General features: G+C 50.0%; 1 protein-coding gene across 1 annotated transcript in view; it reads left to right on the top strand.

The window, feature by feature from the left end:
• Positions 1–539: 539 nt before the first annotated feature.
• Positions 540–18,721, top strand: part of LOC308169000 (cadherin-related family member 1a-like) — a gene marked incomplete at both ends in the record, with an annotated part of 29,037 nt that continues 10,855 nt past the window's right edge. The window contains 12 exons of the mRNA XM_080543638.1: positions 540–651; positions 2,260–2,405; positions 2,791–2,841; positions 3,551–3,640; positions 4,339–4,425; positions 5,988–6,101; positions 7,923–8,066; positions 8,650–8,728; positions 14,417–14,517; positions 15,009–15,212; positions 15,850–16,002; positions 16,403–16,567. Coding sequence (XP_080399764.1) covers positions 540–651; positions 2,260–2,405; positions 2,791–2,841; positions 3,551–3,640; positions 4,339–4,425; positions 5,988–6,101; positions 7,923–8,066; positions 8,650–8,728; positions 14,417–14,517; positions 15,009–15,212; positions 15,850–16,002; positions 16,403–16,567 — 1,446 coding nt within the window. The remainder of the gene's footprint in view (positions 652–2,259; positions 2,406–2,790; positions 2,842–3,550; positions 3,641–4,338; positions 4,426–5,987; positions 6,102–7,922; positions 8,067–8,649; positions 8,729–14,416; positions 14,518–15,008; positions 15,213–15,849; positions 16,003–16,402; positions 16,568–18,721) is intronic.

Genomic DNA, 18,721 nt, shown 5'->3' with positions numbered 1-18,721 from the left:
TGCTGTAGGCTATACAGAGTAGGGCACGTTGTCTAATTGGTTTCTTCAGCTTTGATCAGGTTGTTAATGCTTTTCAATTACATTAGTGGGGTGGTCTATGGGACGGAGCTTGTCTGCAGTTATCATGAAGTCCAACTGGCTGATGTGTTGTTGTTCTTCTGCCCCTGTCCTATATGTTGATCTTTTCTTGCTTACGTCTTCTTACCTGCTCATATAGTTGCAAGTGAGTGCATACTGTACCTTGGAATGTATTGATTTTTAGGGTTAGGGTTAACATCAAAGAACAATTATTGTTATAGCAAATATCAAACAAAATATCATTGAATGATTTCTGATGCTGGCGAGCAGCGAGCTAAATATAGATGTTAAGTGTGGATATTTTGGGGGTTGTTGACGTAACTCACCTATAATCCTGATCCTGAGGAGATAGAGAAGGCAGGCGGTGGGTTAGTACCATACTCTGCTCTGTTTGGATGATGGCAGGTGTTGTGATGTGATCATAAGTGGGAATTGAGAGTTATTATGCTCATTATTGACTGATGTACCTCTTTACAGCCCAAGGAGACTACGCTCCCTACTTCTTTGACAACGGGCCCTACAGTGACAACGGAAACCTGGCGCTCTTCAGCCTGTCTGAGGACACGCTTGTCGGTGAGATCTCCATCTGTCACCTCACTTTATGCAATTCAAAAGAGCATTCAAATGATCGTTGAGATAATTGGCGATATCTATCGGTTTAGTTCAATGAAAGATGGAATCGAGTTACTCTTTCTGTCCATGATGCAAGCCTCCAGCCACCAGCCACCAGCCTCCACCTCCCACCCCCCCCCCCACGGAGAAAAATGACAGCAATTACACAATGACACTCACTAGGGTCAGTAGGGTTTGTTGACACATACGTTTGTGATAGAGGCCAGGCCACGTGTTGTGTACCAAGTCCCATTACAGGCTCAGCGTCTGGAGGGTTAAGTGTGGTGATGTCACCTGTTGTCACTGCGGGACAGTGGCTCCCCGGAAAGTGTTAGACTTTAGGGGCGGCTGAGCCAGCGTCTAATGACCGCAAAGTCGGCAGTTCGCAGCGGCTCGAATCCCTGGCGGGCCACGTGTTGAGGTGTGCTTGAGCAAGGCACTGAACACCGAATTACTCTGGGATCGCCTTCTGTTGTCCTCTGTGCAATGACAAACTTTGAATCTCTTTACTTTGAATTAATATTATAATAATAATATTAATATTAATATGCCATTTAGCTGACACTTTTATCCAAAACAACTCACATTGCAGTGTAACTCTGTTCCCTGTTCCCACACACCTTTCATCAGATGGGGGTTTACTACATGTTTACTACATGTTCACTACATGTTGGCGATATCTATCGGTTTAGTTCAATGAAAGATGGAATCGAGTTACTCTTTCTGTCCATGATGCAAGCCTCCAGCCACCAGCCACCAGCCTCCACCTCCCACCCCCCCCCCCCACGGAGAAAAATGACAGCAATTACACAATGACACTCACTAGGGTCAGTAGGGTTTGTTGACACATACGTTTGTGATAGAGGCCAGGCCACGTGTTGTGTACCAAGTCCCATTACAGGCTCAGCGTCTGGAGGGTTAAGTGTGGTGATGTCACCTGTTGTCACTGCGGGACAGTGGCTCCCCGGAAAGTGTTAGACTTTAGGGGCGGCTGAGCCAGCGTCTAATGACCGCAAAGTCGGCAGTTCGCAGCGGCTCGAATCCCTGGCGGGCCACGTGTTGAGGTGTGCTTGAGCAAGGCACTGAACACCGAATTACTCTGGGATCGCCTTCTGTTGTCCTCTGTGCAATGACAAACTTTGAATCTCTTTACTTTGAATTAATATTATAATAATAATATTAATATTAATATGCCATTTAGCTGACACTTTTATCCAAAACAACTCACATTGCAGTGTAACTCTGTTCCCTGTTCCCACACACCTTTCATCAGATGGGGGTTTACTACATGTTTACTACATGTTCACTACATGTTCACTCCATGTTTACATGTTTGTTTACACACAATTCCTAGTCTACAACACATTAGATTAGGTGATTAGGTACTGTAGTCATCTACCTTGACTTTACGTACTAAAGATGAGTAATAACTGTTAAATAATAATGAATTATTTCATATAATTAACGAATTATTGTTTTCCTATTCCCTTTCCACAATTTACTCACAAAGCCACAGCCAAGATTGAGTATTTTAAAGTGTTGTAAACCCAAGATAATGTTCTCTCTCAGGCACACAGATCTACGCTCTCAACGGGACGGACCCTGAGAGCCAGGAGGTGAGCTACGGCTTGACCTTTCACCCAGGATCCAGGGAGTTCTTCAGGGTGGACCCCACATCTGGAAACATCACCCTGGTGGAGCCACTGGACAGAGAGGTACATCTAGAATGTGAGAGATAGAATGTTAATCTGTATTAGATTAGATTAGATTAGATCAGATCAGATTAGATTAGATTTGATTAGATTAGATTAGATTACATTCTCCTTTATTGTCATTGCATAGTACAAGTATGTACAGTATGGTGTATTGCAGATGTATACAGTACATTAGTGACGAATATAAAAAATGAGGTATGTGCAAATATGCACAAAAAATATGGTAAGTAAGTAAGTAAAGCTTTATTTATATAGCGCCTTTTGTACATGAAATGCAACTCAAAGCGCTTTGTGTTATGTGCACATTATGTGCCCAAAAATATGGTATGTGTAAAGATAAGTATAGTGCATACTGCACTTGACCAGCTGCTCTCTGCCCCTGCAGAAACAAGATTCAATCGACGTTCAAGTCAGCATCTCAGATGGACGCAACAAAGTAAGTGGTCTTGTCATTACTTATCATTATATCTTACTTATTTCACTTGACTTTATTATTGTGATTTTTTATCTTGATGCTCCAATGCCAATGTTGAGGGACCGAATCATTTGATTTGTACTTGTGTACATTGGGATGTAATAAAAGTTATTTTGAAGCGTTCAATATGTGACAACAACTTATTTACATACCTTCGAATATGCAGTGTTACAATACATACATTATTGCCTGTTTTTATCTTTCTATGTATTCATTATTCAATTGTGTTTGGATTTATTATGAACACATCTTATGATGATATCGCTGTCTAGCCCTATTCCATCTAGCCCTATTCTGTCTATCCCGATTCTGTCTAGCCCTATTCTGTCTATCCCGATTCTGTTTAGCCCTATTCCATCTAGCCCTATTCTGTCTAGCCCTATTCTGTCTAGCCCTATTCTGTCTAGCCCTATTCTGTCTAGCCCTATTCTGTCTAGCCCTATTCTGTCTAGCCCTATTCCCTATTCGGACAGGATTAGTATTATCTGGGGACCTCTGGTCATTTGTAATAATCACAGAGGTCGTCTGTGTTCTTAATCCCCTGCGATTCGGCCATGTGTGTAAAAATGTCAGTTTGACAGTAATTCGAACTGTAGTAAATGTTCGCGTTGACTCTCTGCTTCCTCCTCTCTGATAGGTCGTTGACTCTCTGCTTCCTCCTCTCTGATAGGTGGTTGAGAAGGTCACAGTGTTTGTGATGGACGCCAACGATGAGCGACCTGAGTTCATCAACATGCCCACCGTGGTGGACGTGCCTGAGGTAAGTCAAACTCACATTCACATTTTAGACATTTAGCAGACGCCTTTATCCAAAGCGACATACAACAAGTATATTTGTCTAAGTAAGTGAATCATCTATACGTCAGTTATCATAAGAAAAAAAAATCTATGCTAGGTCCAGGGGCCAAACTGTCACCTTCAAGGAAAACAACGTCATGCCCTTACAGTTGGTGCTAAACGCACAGTACCAGTCAAAAGTTTGGACACACTCTCTCATTCAATTGACTGGGGAAGTGTGTCCAAACGTTTGACTGGTACTGATTTAATGTTCAGACTTTTCTTTTGAAAAATGTGAATACATTTCTGCGTTGTTGAAAATCAATGACACATCGCTAGTCAACTAACACAGCTTGTTTTGTGAGCCTGCTAACAATGTAATGTAGTGTTATATTTAACTAGGTAGCAGTGGGGATTACTCACCGAATCCATTGCGTTACAGTATTTTGGCTAGCGAGTGTGTGTTGTGATTTTCAACAACGTCAAAATGTATTTCCACATTTCAGAATAAAAGTCTGAACATGTAATGTAATGTAATGTAAATGTAATATAATGTAAATGCAATATAATGTAATGCAATGTAATGCAATGTAATGTCATGTAATGTAATATAATGTAAAGTAAATGTAATGTAATGTAATGTAATGTAATGTAAATGTCTCCCTGTGTGGCTCTCCCCAGACCACTGCGTCAGGTAGCAGCATCTGCAAGATGGAGGCTGTGGACCGAGACACGGGATCAGGAGGCTCCGTCACCTTCTACCTCCAGGTAACAAGATGGCCGCCTCGGCCCCAGAGAGAGAGAGAGAGGGAGAGAGAGAGAGAGAAGACACAGAGAGAGAGAAGACAGAGAAGACAGAGAGAAAGAGAGGGAGAGAGAGAAGACAGAGAGAGAAGACAGAGAGAGAGAGAAGACAGAGAAGACAGAGAGGGAGAGAGGAGAGGAGACACAGTGCAGGGGGGTAGTAGGTGTCTCAGGAGGAGCAGTTAAGATGTAGCCTGAAGAGATGGGTCTTCAGTCTCCGACGGCTCTTCAGTTCTGATAGTTAGTTCTGAGAGGGGGGAGAGAGGAGGGCGGTGGGGGAGAGGGGGGAGAGAGGAGGGTGGTGGGGGAGAGGGGGGGAGAGGAGGGTGGTGGGGCTACTAGAACTTGAAATTGTGGTGGCGCTGGAGGTAGAGCCGGTGTATAATGATCAGCGGTTCGAACCCCGGCTGCCCACATGTCGAGGTGTCCTTGGGCAAGACACTGAACCCCAAATTGCTCCCAATGAGCGGGCCGGTGCCTTGCATGGTAGCTTGCTGCCGTTGGTGTGTGAATGTGTGTGTGCTGTGAACGGGTGAATGAGAGGCCGTTGTAAAGCGCTTTGGAATAAGGCGCTATATAAGTCAGTCCATTTACACCAGTAGCAGTCTCTGTCAAGTGGACATACAACTGCAAAATAAGACCTTTGGCAAAAAGGCTTCAATAGGAAATCCCATTAAAAAAAAGGGACAATTGCAAGGTTAATCTGGTCACGATGGAGAAACAAAATGAAAGTAATGAAAATGACACTAGCATTGTGTGTGTGTGTTTGTGTGCGCACGTGCGTTGTGTGTTTGTGTGTGTGCCTTTGCTCGTGTATGTGTGTGTGTGTGTGTGTGTGTGTGTGTGTGTGTGATCGTTTGCTCGACTGTGTGTGTGTGTGTTTGCCTGCGTGTTTGTGTGTGTGTGTGTGTGTGTTTGCTCGTGTATTTGTGTGTATGTGTGTGTGTGTGTGTGTGTGCGTGTGTGTGTGTGTGTTTGCTCGAGTGTGTGTTTGTGTGTGTGTGTGTGTGCGTTTGCTCATGTATATGTGTGTGTGTGTGTGCGTGTGTGTGCTTCTGATTCGTAGGTCCAGGGATTAAATCACAATAACATTTGTGTGAGGGAGGTACTGGAGGCTTAGAGGTCTGCTTGGGCTGGGCGGGTGGGGGTGTGTGTGGGGGGGTGGTGTGGGGTGTGGGCTGGGCGGGTGGGGGGGTGTGGGGGGGGGGGGGGGTGGGCTGGGTGGGAGAATGTTAGTTTGCACTTTGCACATTGGGCTATTAGGTACAGGGAACAGCTGGCTCACACTGATGCACAGCTGGACACAACAGCTTGTACCTGCCTGTCCATACGGGCTCTCTACATACACCACTCACATAGACGTTATGTAGTTATAAACACAGTATAGTACGTCCTAATGCTGATGATGGTGGTGGTGAGGAGGGGGTTTCATGACGGAGAGAGGGCTGTTTGACCTCGTCTGTGTTCGTCTAAGCTGTTAAAACTCCTGTGTCTTTTCTGTTGTCGTTCGTTTCCAGAGCACTCAGAACGGCGACAGCGCGTTCGCCATCGACAGACACAGCGGAGTGCTCCGGATCAAGCCAGGCGCGACGCTGGACTACGAGAAGCACAGGACCCACTTCATCACAGTGGTAGCCAAGGTAACGGGCCATCCTACAGAACATTACGTTATTAACATTTCACATTTGGACCGTTGAACAGACACTTTTTATTAGACAATCCCAATTCGAGATTCCAAGGACTACAGTCTCCCTGGAGTAACTGAGGGCTAAGTGCCTTACTCAAGGGCACACTAGTGGTGGTGTTTCCCCAGGTGGGGATTTGAATTCATGACCTTCTGATAACTATCCACTACCCCCACGAAGCAATTGACAGAACTGCGCAACTCTCTCTCTCTGCCCTCTCTCTCTCTCCCTCTCTCCCTCTTTCTCTCTCTCTCTCTGTCTCTCTCTGGCCTCTCTCTCTCTCTCTCTCTCTCTCTCTCTGCCCCACCTCTCTCTCTCTCTCTCTCTCTCTCTCTGTCTCTCTCTCTCTCTCTCTCTCTCTCTCTCTCTGCTCCCTCTCTCTCTCTGCCCTCTCTGTCTCTCTCTCTCTCTCCCTCTCTCTCTCTCTCTGCCCTCCCTCTCTCTCTCTGCCCTCTCTCTCTCTCTCTGCCCTCTCTCTCTCTCTCTGTCCTCTCTCTCTCTCTCTCTGCCCTCTCTCTCTCTCTCTGCCTCTCTGCCCTCTCTCTGTCTCTCTGCCCTCTCTCTCTCTGCCCTCTCTCTCTCTCTGCCCTCTCTCTCTCTCTCTGCCCCCTCTCTCTCTCTCTCTCTCTCTCTGCCCTCTCACTCTTTCTCTCTGCCCTCTCTCTCTGCTCTCTCTCTCTCTCTCTGGAGGGAGGGAGGGAGGGATGGATGGAGGGATGGATGGAGGGATGGTTGGATAGAAGATGACACAGAGACGGATCATCAGAGACAGAGGTCACAAGAAGGCTAGCGATGATCACTGAGGTTCAATGTGCCCTGTTTGTTACAGAGGTCAGGGGGGTATTCCATCAACGTCGCTAAAGGACACTCTAGACTTATTTTCATAAATCTTGCAAGACTTACAAAAAAATCCAGCCTTATTTTGACAAGACTTGCGATACCCCCCTGTTTTTTATAGAGATAAATATACCAGGGTTAGGGTTAGGAGCACTGTTTGCATTTAGCAGACGCCTAATTCCAAAGCCACTAAGTAAGTGAATCATCTATCCATCAGTCTTAGTAGGAAAAAGTAATCTAAGCTCAATCCAGGGGCCATAGTCAGTCGTCGTGGTAGAACAAGGAAGATTATTATATATTGTTTTAATATGGCACAGGAGAAACAGTACAGGGGGGTAGTAGATGTCTCAGGAGGGACAGTACAGGGGGGTAGTAGATGTCTCAGGAGAAACAGTACAGGGGGGTAGTAGATGTCTCAGGAGAAACAGTACAGGGGGGTAGTAGATGTCTCAGGAGAAACAGTACAGGGGGGTAGTAGATGTCTCAGGAGAAACAGTACAGGGGGGTAGTTGATGTGAACATTAGGTTAGGTACATTGTGTGATCTGTTGTGTATAATAGATATAGATCTGTCTGTGTAGCTAAAATAAACAGGATTTTGCTGCTTTAAACTTATGTATATGTCTATTCATTGATTCACTCGTATACCAAATCCATTTGAATTGAAAACTGTTGCTTCTCGTGTCAAATATTGATATGCGATTAAAAATGCGATTCATTCTGATTAATTAATTACAAAGCCTTAATTTTTAAAATCTAATATATATATATATAAGGCTACCTATATCCTAGCTAGGCCTTAGCTACAATATCTACAGTTCACGCCGTGAATTCCCTGCAGTGGTGGGATAAGTAACTTGGCTATATCAATAAAGTTTATTGTTATTATGTACGGTACTATGAGAAGCTGTTATTCAACCTTTGACCTCTTCTGTCCCAGGATGGTGGTGGGAACTTCAACGGCAAGCAGCAGGTGATGTCATCCTCCGCCACCCTGACCATCAACGTCATCGACGAGCAAGACACGCCCCCTTCCTTTGTAGGGACACCGTACTTTGGATACGTTTACGAAGTGTCCGTACCGGTAAGTACAGCCACTCAGAGACATCACACACATCAACCATTTAGCACTGTGTGTGTGTGTGTGTGTGTGTGTGTGTGGGGGGGGGGGGTGTTTGTTTGTGTTTGTGTGCGTGGGTGTATATGTGTGTGTGTGTGTGTGTGTGTGTGTGTTTGTGTGCGTGGGTGTGTGCGCGTGTGCGCGTGTGTGTGGGTGTGGGTGTGTGTGGGTGTGGGTGTGTATAGTGTGTGTGTGTGTGTGTGTGTGGGGGTGGGTGTGTGTGTATATGTATGTGTGTGTGTGTGTGGGGGGGTGGGAGTTGGTGTGTGTGGGTGTGTGTATGGGTGTGGGTGTGGGTGTGTATGTGGGTGTTGCTGTGTGTGTGTGTGTGTGTGTGTGTGTGGGTGTGGGTGTCGCTGTGGGTGGGGGGGGGGGGTGTTGCTGTGGGTGTGTGGGTGTGTGTGTGGGTGTGTGTGTGTGTGTGTGTGGGTGTTGCTGTGGGTGTGTGTGTTGCTGTGGCTCCAACTATTCTAAAAAACGACTTCTCTCTCTCACGGGTCTGTAGTATACACTGTTACTGTCTTCTCTCTCTCTCTCTCTCTCTCAGGGGTCTCTAGTATACACCGTTACCGCCAGAGACGGAGACGTGGGGAACCCAAACCCAGTCCATTACTCCATCGAGGCCGGTATCGAGAGTGGTAAGCATGTCCAGTATCAACATTGTCTCCAGATTATCACATTCTGGTGGACGGTCTCTGCAGACCAAGGACATACGGTCTGGAGGGTCCTATTATCTACCAGCAGTTGACCGCCTGTTTTGATATGTCAAAAACTACTAAAAACGATTGTAGCAGTTTCTAGGCACAGAGGGAGGTTGACACAGAGGAATGGTGCAGAATAATAGTTTTATTTAGTCCAACACTGCTCAGCACCGTCACTGACGTGCTGAGCCAGTCTTTCCCCCACTCCCGCTGTCTCTCCCTTTCGGGACCCGCTAGTCCGCTCCTTGGCTGAGCCCTCGCTCCCGCCCCGCTAGTCCGCTCCTTGGCTGAGCCCTCGCTCTCGCCCCGCTATTCCGCTCCTTGGCTGAGCCCTCGCTCCCGCCCCGCTAGTCCGCTCCTTGGCTGAGCCCTCGCTCCCGCCCCGCTAGTCCGCTCCTTGGCTGAGCCCTCGCTCTCGCCCCGCTATTCCGCTCCTTGGCTGAGCCCTCGCTCCCGCCCCGCTAGTCCGCTCCTTGGCTGAGCCCTCGCTCCCGCCCCGCTAGTCCTCCCTTTCGGGACCCGCTCCGTCCGTCCGGCTCCCTGCACCTCACCCCCTTTCGGGGTCTCGTGCTGGCTCGCCGCGGCTCTCTCTCTCTCGGTCTCTCCGTGTCTCCGTGCGGCAGGTACTTCCTGCCCTACTCATCTCCCGAGGGAACAAACACACACAGGTTAAATAGACCAGTGGAACAATGAGTCTGATCACTGACACCTGTCCGTAATCAGCCCATCATAACGAGCCTGATCACTGACACCTGTCCGTAATCAACCCATCATTCCCCTCCAATGGCAGTCTGGCTCCCTCTGCAGGCCAGAACGCGCCATGTTCCCCACACATCCCCACCGCCAGTTTCGAGGCCGGGGATACAACCGGCCGATAGCCTACTCCCCCCCCCCATCACGGGAGAGGAAGTCGGCCACGACCATCTGCGTCCCCGGCCTGTGAACCACCGTGAAGTTGAAGGGCTGCAACGCGAGGTACCACCGGGTGATCCTCGCATTGGTGTCCTTCATGCGGTGGAGCCACTGTAGGGGAGCATGGTCGGAGTAGAGGGTGAACGAGCGCCCCAGCAGGTAGTACCGGAGGGCGCCGACCGCCCACCGAATGGCCAGACACTCCTTCTCCACCGTGCTGTACCTGCCCTCCCGCTCCGACAGCTTTCGGCTCAGGTACAGCACCGGACGGTCGAATCCCTCCACCTGCTGGGTCAGCACCGCCCCCAGCCCTCTATCCGACGCGTCTGTCTGCAGAGAAAAAGGAATGTTAAAGTTAGGAGCATACAAGACTGTCTCCCCACAGAGGGCGTTCTTAATCCCATCGAACGCTACTTGGCACCGCTCACTCCATTGGACCGGGTCCGGGGCCCCCTTCCGGGTGAGGTCGGTAAGGGGGCTGGCCAGCTCCGAGAACCCCGGCACAAACTGCCGGTAGTAGCTGGCCAGTCCCAGGAACCGCCTCACGTCCTTCCGGGTCCTGGGCCGCGGGGCGGCGGCGATCGCAGTGGTTTTGTCCACCTGCGGTCGCACCTCCCCACCGCCCAGGATGTACCCCAGATACCGGATCTCCCCCCGCCCGATCACGCACTTCGCCGGGTTCGCCGTCAGCCCCGCCTGCCTCAGCGACTGTAGTACCGCAGCCACCCTCTGCATATGCTGCGGCCAGGTGTCCGCATAGACGACAATGTCATCTACGTACGCCGCAGCATACGCAGAGTGCGGCCGCAGAATACGGTCCATCAGCCGCTGAAACGTGGCCGGGGCCCCAAACAACCCGAACGGAAGCGCGGTGAACTGGAATAACCCCCGCGGGGTAGAGAATGCCGTTTTTTCCCGGGCTGCCGACGATAATGGTATCTGCCAGTACCCCTTCGTGCAATCCAATGTTGTGTAATATTTAGCCGTGCCAAGCCGGTCCAGGAGCTCGTCGACCCGGGGCATAGGGTAGGCATCGAATTTAGACACCGCGTTCACCCGTCTATAGTCCACACAGAACCGTACAGACCCATCGCGCTTTGTCACCAGCACGATGGGGCTGCACCAGTCGCTATGCGACTCCTCGACCACGCCCAGTTTTAGCATAGAGTCTAATTCCCGGCTCACCACGTCTCGTCTGTGAGCCGGCAGCCTGTATGGCCGCGTACGTACCGTAACCCCCGGTGGCGTAACTATCTGATGCTCTATGAGGCGAGTACGACCGGGTATAGGGGAGAACACGTCTGCGAACCTATGTTGCAACCGATCAACGTCCGCCCGCTGGTTCGCCGAGAGATGGTCGCCTACGCAGGCCGGGGCGCTAGTACTCGTTTTTGGGACCTCCGGCCCGAACTCATCCTGCTCGGGAAGTAGCGTCACCAGGGAAACAGGGACCACGTCGTTCCATTTTTTTAATAGGTTGATGTGGTATATTTGCGTGCAATCCCCTCTATCCGACCGCACTACCTCGTAGTCTACATCCCCAATTCGCCGTGTGACCACGAACGGCCCTTGCCACTTGGCGAGTAATTTAGAGCTAGACGTGGGCAGTAATACGAGGACTTTGTCTCCCGGTGCGAAATTGCGTAGTCTAGTCCCTCTGTCGTACAGCCGTTTCTGCCGCTCCTGGGCCTCGAGCAAATGCTCCCGTGACATAACCCCCAGTGCGTGGAGCTTTGCTCGTAGGTCCAGGACGTATTGTATTTCGTTCTTACTGTCACTAGACCCTTCCTCCCAGCTTTCCTTAATCAGGTCTAGGACGCCCCGTGGCTTGCGCCCGTATAGGAGCTCAAAGGGGGAAAACCCCGTGGAAGCCTGGGGTACTTCCCGCACTGCGAACAACAGAGGGTCTAACCACTTATGCCAATTACGACTATCTTCGTGAATGAACTTACGGATCATTGACTTAAGCGTCCGATTGAACCGCTCACACAGCCCGTCGGTAGCTGGGTGGTACACGCTCGTTCGGACCGCCTTAATGTCTAACAACCCGTAGAGTTCCCTAAGTGTTCGTGACATAAAGTTAGTGCCTTGGTCGGTGAGGATCTCTTTCGGGATCCCCACCCGGGAGATGACCTGGAATAACGCCTGTGCTACGCTCTTTGCAGAGATAGTACGAAGCGGTATTGCCTCGGGGTATCGAGTCGCGTAGTCTATGAGGACTAACACGAACCGATAGCCCTGTGAGCAACGTTCAAATGGCCCGATTATATCCATCCCAATCCGGTCGAATGGTGCCTCTACCAGGGGAAGGGGGCACAACGGTGCCCTGGGCACGGCCGGGGGATTGACTAATTGGCACTCGCGGCAGGATGCACACCACAGATGCACCTCTGCCCGAATCCCCGGCCAATAAAATCGAGCCATTATCCGGTTGAGTGTTTTGTCGTATCCTAGGTGGCCTGCCATCGGGTTATAATGCGCCGCCTGAAATATAGCTTTCCGGCGGCTCCTAGGTACCAACAACTGGGTCGTTTCCTCGTCCCTGCGAGTGTCACGACTCACTCTATACAGTCTGTCCCTAATCAATACGAAATACGGGTGGGCGCGCACAGCGTCTGGCCGTACCAGCACACCATCAATACTGATCACCTGGTCATAGGCGGAGCGTAGAGTGGCGTCGCGAGACTGCTCGAGGGGGAAGTCGGCTACTGGAGGGAACGCAGGCGGCGGATCTGCGGGTGCCGGACCCACCGCCTCCTCCGGCTCCTCGGCAGCGTCGGACGCCCTCGCATCAGCGCAGAGCACTGCGCACGCCTCACATTTCCCTGTCGGTCGTGCACGCACCCCCGTGGTTTCCCCTAATACCTGCGGAAACCCAGCCCAATCTAAACCCAAAATTAGGGGGTGCATGAGGCTCGGACTAACCGCCGCCTTGACACTATACTTTTTCCCCCCATAACGAATTTCGATGGGGACCACCGGATACTGGTGACAATCCCCATGCACACACAGTATCCCAACCCGCGATGCCTCTAACAATGCCCCGGGTCGAACCAGGCGCTGGTGGATCATGGTCTGTTGGGCGCCAGAATCCAACAGCGCCTGGTGCGTCTCCCGCTGTACCCTTACTGGGATGTAAAACGCCTGTCCTGGACGCGAGGGAGGGGTCGGACTGCCGACGACGCGGATTACCTGACCCACCTCCATCTCGGGGCATTCCCGGCGGAGGTGGCCAGGCTGTCCGCATCGCCAGCATCCCTCCTCTACCGCTCGTGGGGCCGTCTGTGGGGTGGAGGTTGGCCCCCCGTGTGTGTTCCTCCCCCCGGTGTCCCGCCCCGTCCTCCGGGCTGGCGTTGGTGGCTCCCGCCGCGGCTCCACCCTAGGCCGTACCCCAGGCTGGGCCCGGGGCTGGAACCTGCGGTCGAGGCAGGTGGTTGTCGGGGGAGGGGTCGAGAATGGCCTCCGGCGCGTCCCGCACCCCCCTCCTCTGGGCCCGAACCGGTGGCTCGGTGCGGTCCAGTAGCTCGCGGAGCATGGCCCGCTGCTCCGCCTGTCCCCGCATCAACTCCGCCGCCATCACCTCCTGCGCCTGTAGCATCCGGGCCAGGTGCGCCACCACCTGGACCGATGAGTCCATGGTCCTCTGGGCGTGTGTGCCGACCCCCTCTCTGTGCCCCACGTTGGGCGCCAGATGTAGCAGTTTCTAGGCACAGAGGGAGGTTGACACAGAGGAATGGTGCAGAATAATAGTTTTATTTAGTCCAACACTGCTCAGCACCGTCACTGACGTGCTGAGCCAGTCTTTCCCCCACTCCCGCTGTCTCTCCCTTTCGGGACCCGCTAGTCCGCTCCTTGGCTGAGCCCTCGCTCCCGCCCCGCTAGTCCGCTCCTTGGCTGAGCCCTCGCTCTCGCCCCGCTATTCCGCTCCTTGGCTGAGCCCTCGCTCCCGCCCCGCTAGTCCGCTCCTTGGCTGAGCCCTCGCTCCCGCCCCGCTAGTCCGCTCCTTGGCTGAGCCCTCGCTCTCGCCCCGCTATTCCGCTCCTTGGCTGAGCCCTCGCTCCCGCCCCGCTAGTCCGCTCCTTGGCTGAGCCCTCGCTCCCGCCCCGCTAGTCCTCCCTTTCGGGACCCGCTCCGTCCGTCCGGCTCCCTGCACCTCACCCCCTTTCGGGGTCTCGTGCTGGCTCGCCGCGGCTCTCTCTCTCTCGGTCTCTCCGTGTCTCCGTGCGGCAGGTACTTCCTGCCCTACTCATCTCCCGAGGGAACAAACACACACAGGTTAAATAGACCAGTGGAACAATGAGTCTGATCACTGACACCTGTCCGTAATCAGCCCATCATAACGAGCCTGATCACTGACACCTGTCCGTAATCAACCCATCATTCCCCTCCAATGGCAGTCTGGCTCCCTCTGCAGGCCAGAACGCGCCATGTTCCCCACAACGATATATATATATATTTGAGTGGTTAAGGTTAGACATTAACTTTGAGTGGTTACGGTTAGACATTAACTTCTAACAACCGTACTTGCCATACTGTACCTATCTCACTATCACTGTCATGTTTTTATATCACTATTTGCACTCCTGGTTAGATGCTAAACTGCATTTCGTTGTCTGGTACTTTGTCTGTACTCTGCAATGACTGTGAAGTTGAATCTGATCTCATCTAATTTACAGCTCTCTGGTCTGCTGTCTCATGTAGGTGCAGATGGTGTGTTTGCCATGAATAAAACCAGTGGGTGTGTTACACTGCTGGTTGACCCCGTCAATCTGAAGAGAGAGGTCTTCAACATTCAAGTCAAGGTAGGATTGTTGCTGTTTCACACAGGGAAACACACCTGAGATGGTAAACTCACTCCTCAAGTTGAAATACCCACCACCACCCAGCTCTGTCCAATAGCTAGCTTTCCCATAGCGTGGCTGGTTTAACATCGGCAATTTGAGGAGACATGACATGACATGATTCTCCAATATGATTCACAGACCTGACATGACTCTCTAATATGATTCACAGACCTGACATGACTCTCTAATACGATTCACAGACCTGACATGACTCTCTAATATGATTCACTGACCTGACATGACTCTCTAATATGATTCACTGACCTGACATGACTCTCTAATATGATTCACTGACATGACTCTCTAATATGATTCACTGACCTGACATGACTCTCTAATATGATTCACAGACCTGACATGACTCTCTAATATGATTCACTGACCTGACAACTGACATGACTCTCTAATATGATTCACTGACATGATTCTCTCTCTATCTCTCTGTCCAGGCTTCTGAGGTCATTTTCGGGGGGTTGCTTGGGGACTCTGCGGTCACGATGGTCATTATTCGCGTGGTCGACCTGAACAACCACCCCCCCACGTTCTACGGGGAGAAGGGGCCTCAGAACATGTTTGAGATGACCATGTACGAACACCCGCCCGAGGGGGAGATCCTCAGGGGTCTGATGATCACGGTCAACGACTCTGACCAGGTGAGCAAGCTCTCATAGTGTCAATAATACTAATCAATCATTGTTTCATTGCCATCCAGCTTGTTTCCGGTGCTTCGGTCGGCACTGGCCCTAATGGATAGTAATAGTGTTGTGATCCTCTGTGGCTGAGTTGGTAGAGCATGGCGCTAACAACGCTTAGGTTGGAGGTTCAATTGCGCTGGGACCATATATACAAAGCTACGTACTTACTGTACTTAGTCCTTGTTGCGCCGAGTGGCACATAGGGCAAGGCCCAAGGATCTCCACTCACTCCACTGTTGTTTGCTTTCTTCTCAATGCTGTTCCAGCTGTATCCTCTCTCCTTCATTTCTTCTTCGATGGTTCTCCTCCAGGTTATTTTGGGGCCCTCCCTCTTTTGCGTTTTCCCTCCGGTGTCCAACGCAGTGTCACTTGTGTCATGTCATCAGATGCTTTCCTTAATACTTGTCCTAACCATCTCCATCTTCTTCTTATCAATATCGTTTCCATGTCCAAGCACCCTGTCGTTTTATGTAGTTCACTGTTTCTAATCTCTAATCTTCCTAGGCCAGAATATCCTCGTGGTCTTTCTATGGTGAAAGCTACGTAGCTAAATCAGCTAAATGGCTGTATTACCTGTGGTGGTTGTGTGCTGCAGGGGTCGAATGCTAAGTTCAACCTGAGGCTGATCGGCCCGGGGCGTCTGCTGAGGGTGGTACCTCAGACCGTGCTCAACGAGGCCCAGGTCACCATTCTAGTGGAAGACTCTGTTGCCATGGACTACGAGAAATACCAGTTCCTCACCTTCAAGGTGAGACTCCAGACTTCTTATATTTGTTTTTTTCACACTCATACGTAGTTTATTTTGCACACTCAGTTTCTTTTTCACACTCATGTCGTTTATTTTGCACACTCATAGTTTCTTTTCACACTCATGTAGTTTCATTTTCACACTCATCTATAGTCACACTCATCTTTCACACTCATATGTAGTCTGTTTTGCACACTCATAGTTTCTTTTTCACACTCGTAGTTTCATTTGCACACTCACATGTACGGTAGTTCATGTTGTTAGCAGTCAGCAGCAGCAGTTAGTTGCTGGGTAGAATATCTTTGTTTGACATCATGTTTTTGACCATGAATGACTCATAAAATCCTAATGACTGACCGCCGCTGTCCAACACTCTGTTTCCTTCCGTTCCTTCTCTCAGCTTCTAGCCGTAGAGATCGATACTCCAGAGAAGTTCAGCGCCACAGCCGACATCATCATCCACCTCCTGGACACCAATGACAACGCTCCCAAGTTTTCCTCGGAGTACTACATCGCCAGAATTCCCGAAAACTCACCGGGCGGCTCCAATGTCGTCTCTGTCACGGTGAGCAGTGTTGCGTCCCGTTTTGTCCAATTTAATGGAAAATACTCTTCCCAAAGCCAACGTACATCATTCCCTCTACGCTCTGAGAGACATGATAAGAATAAAACCATTATATTATTACAGTATAAGCATTTGCTTAGTTGTCATGATCAAACATTACAAATGCAACTTACCGAGAAGCCACCCTTCTCTGCCCTCTCCCGCTTCCAGACGAACGCCTACCCTATATTATAGCACTTGGCTTAATTCAGCAGCTATAATTGAGCGGCTATCACAGGGCGTTAATACAAAGCTCATTCACCTGTGTTCAATTTCAAGTATTATTTGGTATTCATAGACGGAAGTGCGTACGCAATTTTAAACAAGCGCAGCCTGTTTTATAAATAATGCTAACGTCCATTTAAAATTGTTTTGCTTACGTGCAAGTTAAAGATGACGTTCAAGTACTTTTTTATAAATGAGGCCCCTGATATTCCCTCTACACTCTGAGAGACGTGGTTGTGATCTGATATTCCTTCTACACTCTGAGAGAAATGGTTGTGATCTGAACACAAATGCTGGAGGGAGCCATTCATTCCCGAAATGTAGAGGGGTTGTAGTGTTGTGTGTGTGTGTGTGTGGGGGGGGGGATATGTAAAAACATGTAGATCCAAGCTAAAGGAGGTAAGCTGCCAGATGGCTATCACTTTCATTCTGTTGTGCAACACCAAATTCCCTGATTTATTTATCTGTCTGACGCGTGTCTCATGCAGCTGCAGTCCTGTTATATGTTCATTCATCAAAGCACTTTGGTTGACTGCCTACGCTTCCTGTCGGTCATGTCATATCGATGGCAAGGATTTTTAAATTATTTTGATTATATATATATATATATATTTTAGGGCATTTCTGCTTTATCTATAATACTATCTATCTATAATACTATCTATAATATCTATCTATAAATATAATATATTACAATATTGTGTTTAAGTGGATACAGTTTAGAAGAACTCCATGTCAGTATCACAGAACACAGTACATCCCTCTTGCGTAATACTGTAAACAGAACATCACGTGTGTGTATGTGTGTGTGTGTGTGTGTGTCTGTGTGTATAATATACTGTAGATGGTCATATTATGTGTGTGGGTGGGTCGGTGTATGTCTGTGTGTTGGTGTGTGTGTCTGTGTGTTGGTGTGTGTGTATGTGTGTATGTGTGTGTGTGCGTGTCTCTGTCTGTCTGTCAGTGTGCATGTGTGTGTCTCTGTCTGTCTGTCAGTGTGCGTGTGTGTGTCTGTGTGTTTGTGTGTGTGTGTGTGTGTGTGTGTGTGTGTATGTGTCTCTGTCTGTCTGTCAGTGTGCGTGTGTACGTGTGTGTGTGTGTGTGTGTGGCTCTGTGTTAAACCCTCCCCCGGCATGAATGCCACAGAGGCTCAACACGCACTGTGATCCCAGGCGGCTTCAATCAGCTAAACGAGCAGCCAGTCGCCAGCCTGTGACCCTTGACCTTGAACACAGAGAGACAGAGGGAACAGTCACTACCCCAGCCACTACCTCGGTCACTACCTCTCCCCAACCAGAGACAGAGGGAACAGCCACTACCTCTCCACAGTCAGAGACAGAGGGAACAGCCACTACCTCTCCACAGTCAGAGACAGAGGGAACAGTCACTACCTCTCCACAGTCAGAGACAGAGGGAACAGTCACTACCTCTCCACAACCAGAGACAGAGGGAACAGTCACTACCTCTCCACAGTCAGAGACAGAGGGAACAGTCACTACCTCTCCACAGTCAGAGACAGAGGGAACAGTCACTACCTCTCCACAGTCAGAGACAGAGGAGGGAACAGCCACTACCTCTCCACAGTCAGAGACAGAGGGAACAGTCACTACCTCTCCACAGTCAGAGACAGAGGGAACAGCCACTACCTCTCCACAACCAGAGACAGAGGGAACAGTCACTACCTCTCCACAGTCAGAGACAGAGGGAACAGTCACTACCTCTCCACAGCCAGAGACAGAGGGAACAGTCACTACCTCTCCACAGTCAGAGACAGAGGGAACAGTCACTACCTCTCCACAGCCAGAGACAGAGGGAACAGTCACTACCTCTCCACAGTCAGAGACAGAGGAGGGAACAGTCACTACCTCTCCACAGTCAGAGACAGAGGGA

This window comes from Nansenia antarctica (genome assembly GCF_963989245.1).
Source record: "Nansenia antarctica genome assembly, chromosome: 12".
NCBI classification, from domain to species: domain Eukaryota; kingdom Metazoa; phylum Chordata; class Actinopteri; order Argentiniformes; family Microstomatidae; genus Nansenia; species Nansenia antarctica.
This window is presented reverse-complemented; position numbering and strand designations above follow the sequence as displayed.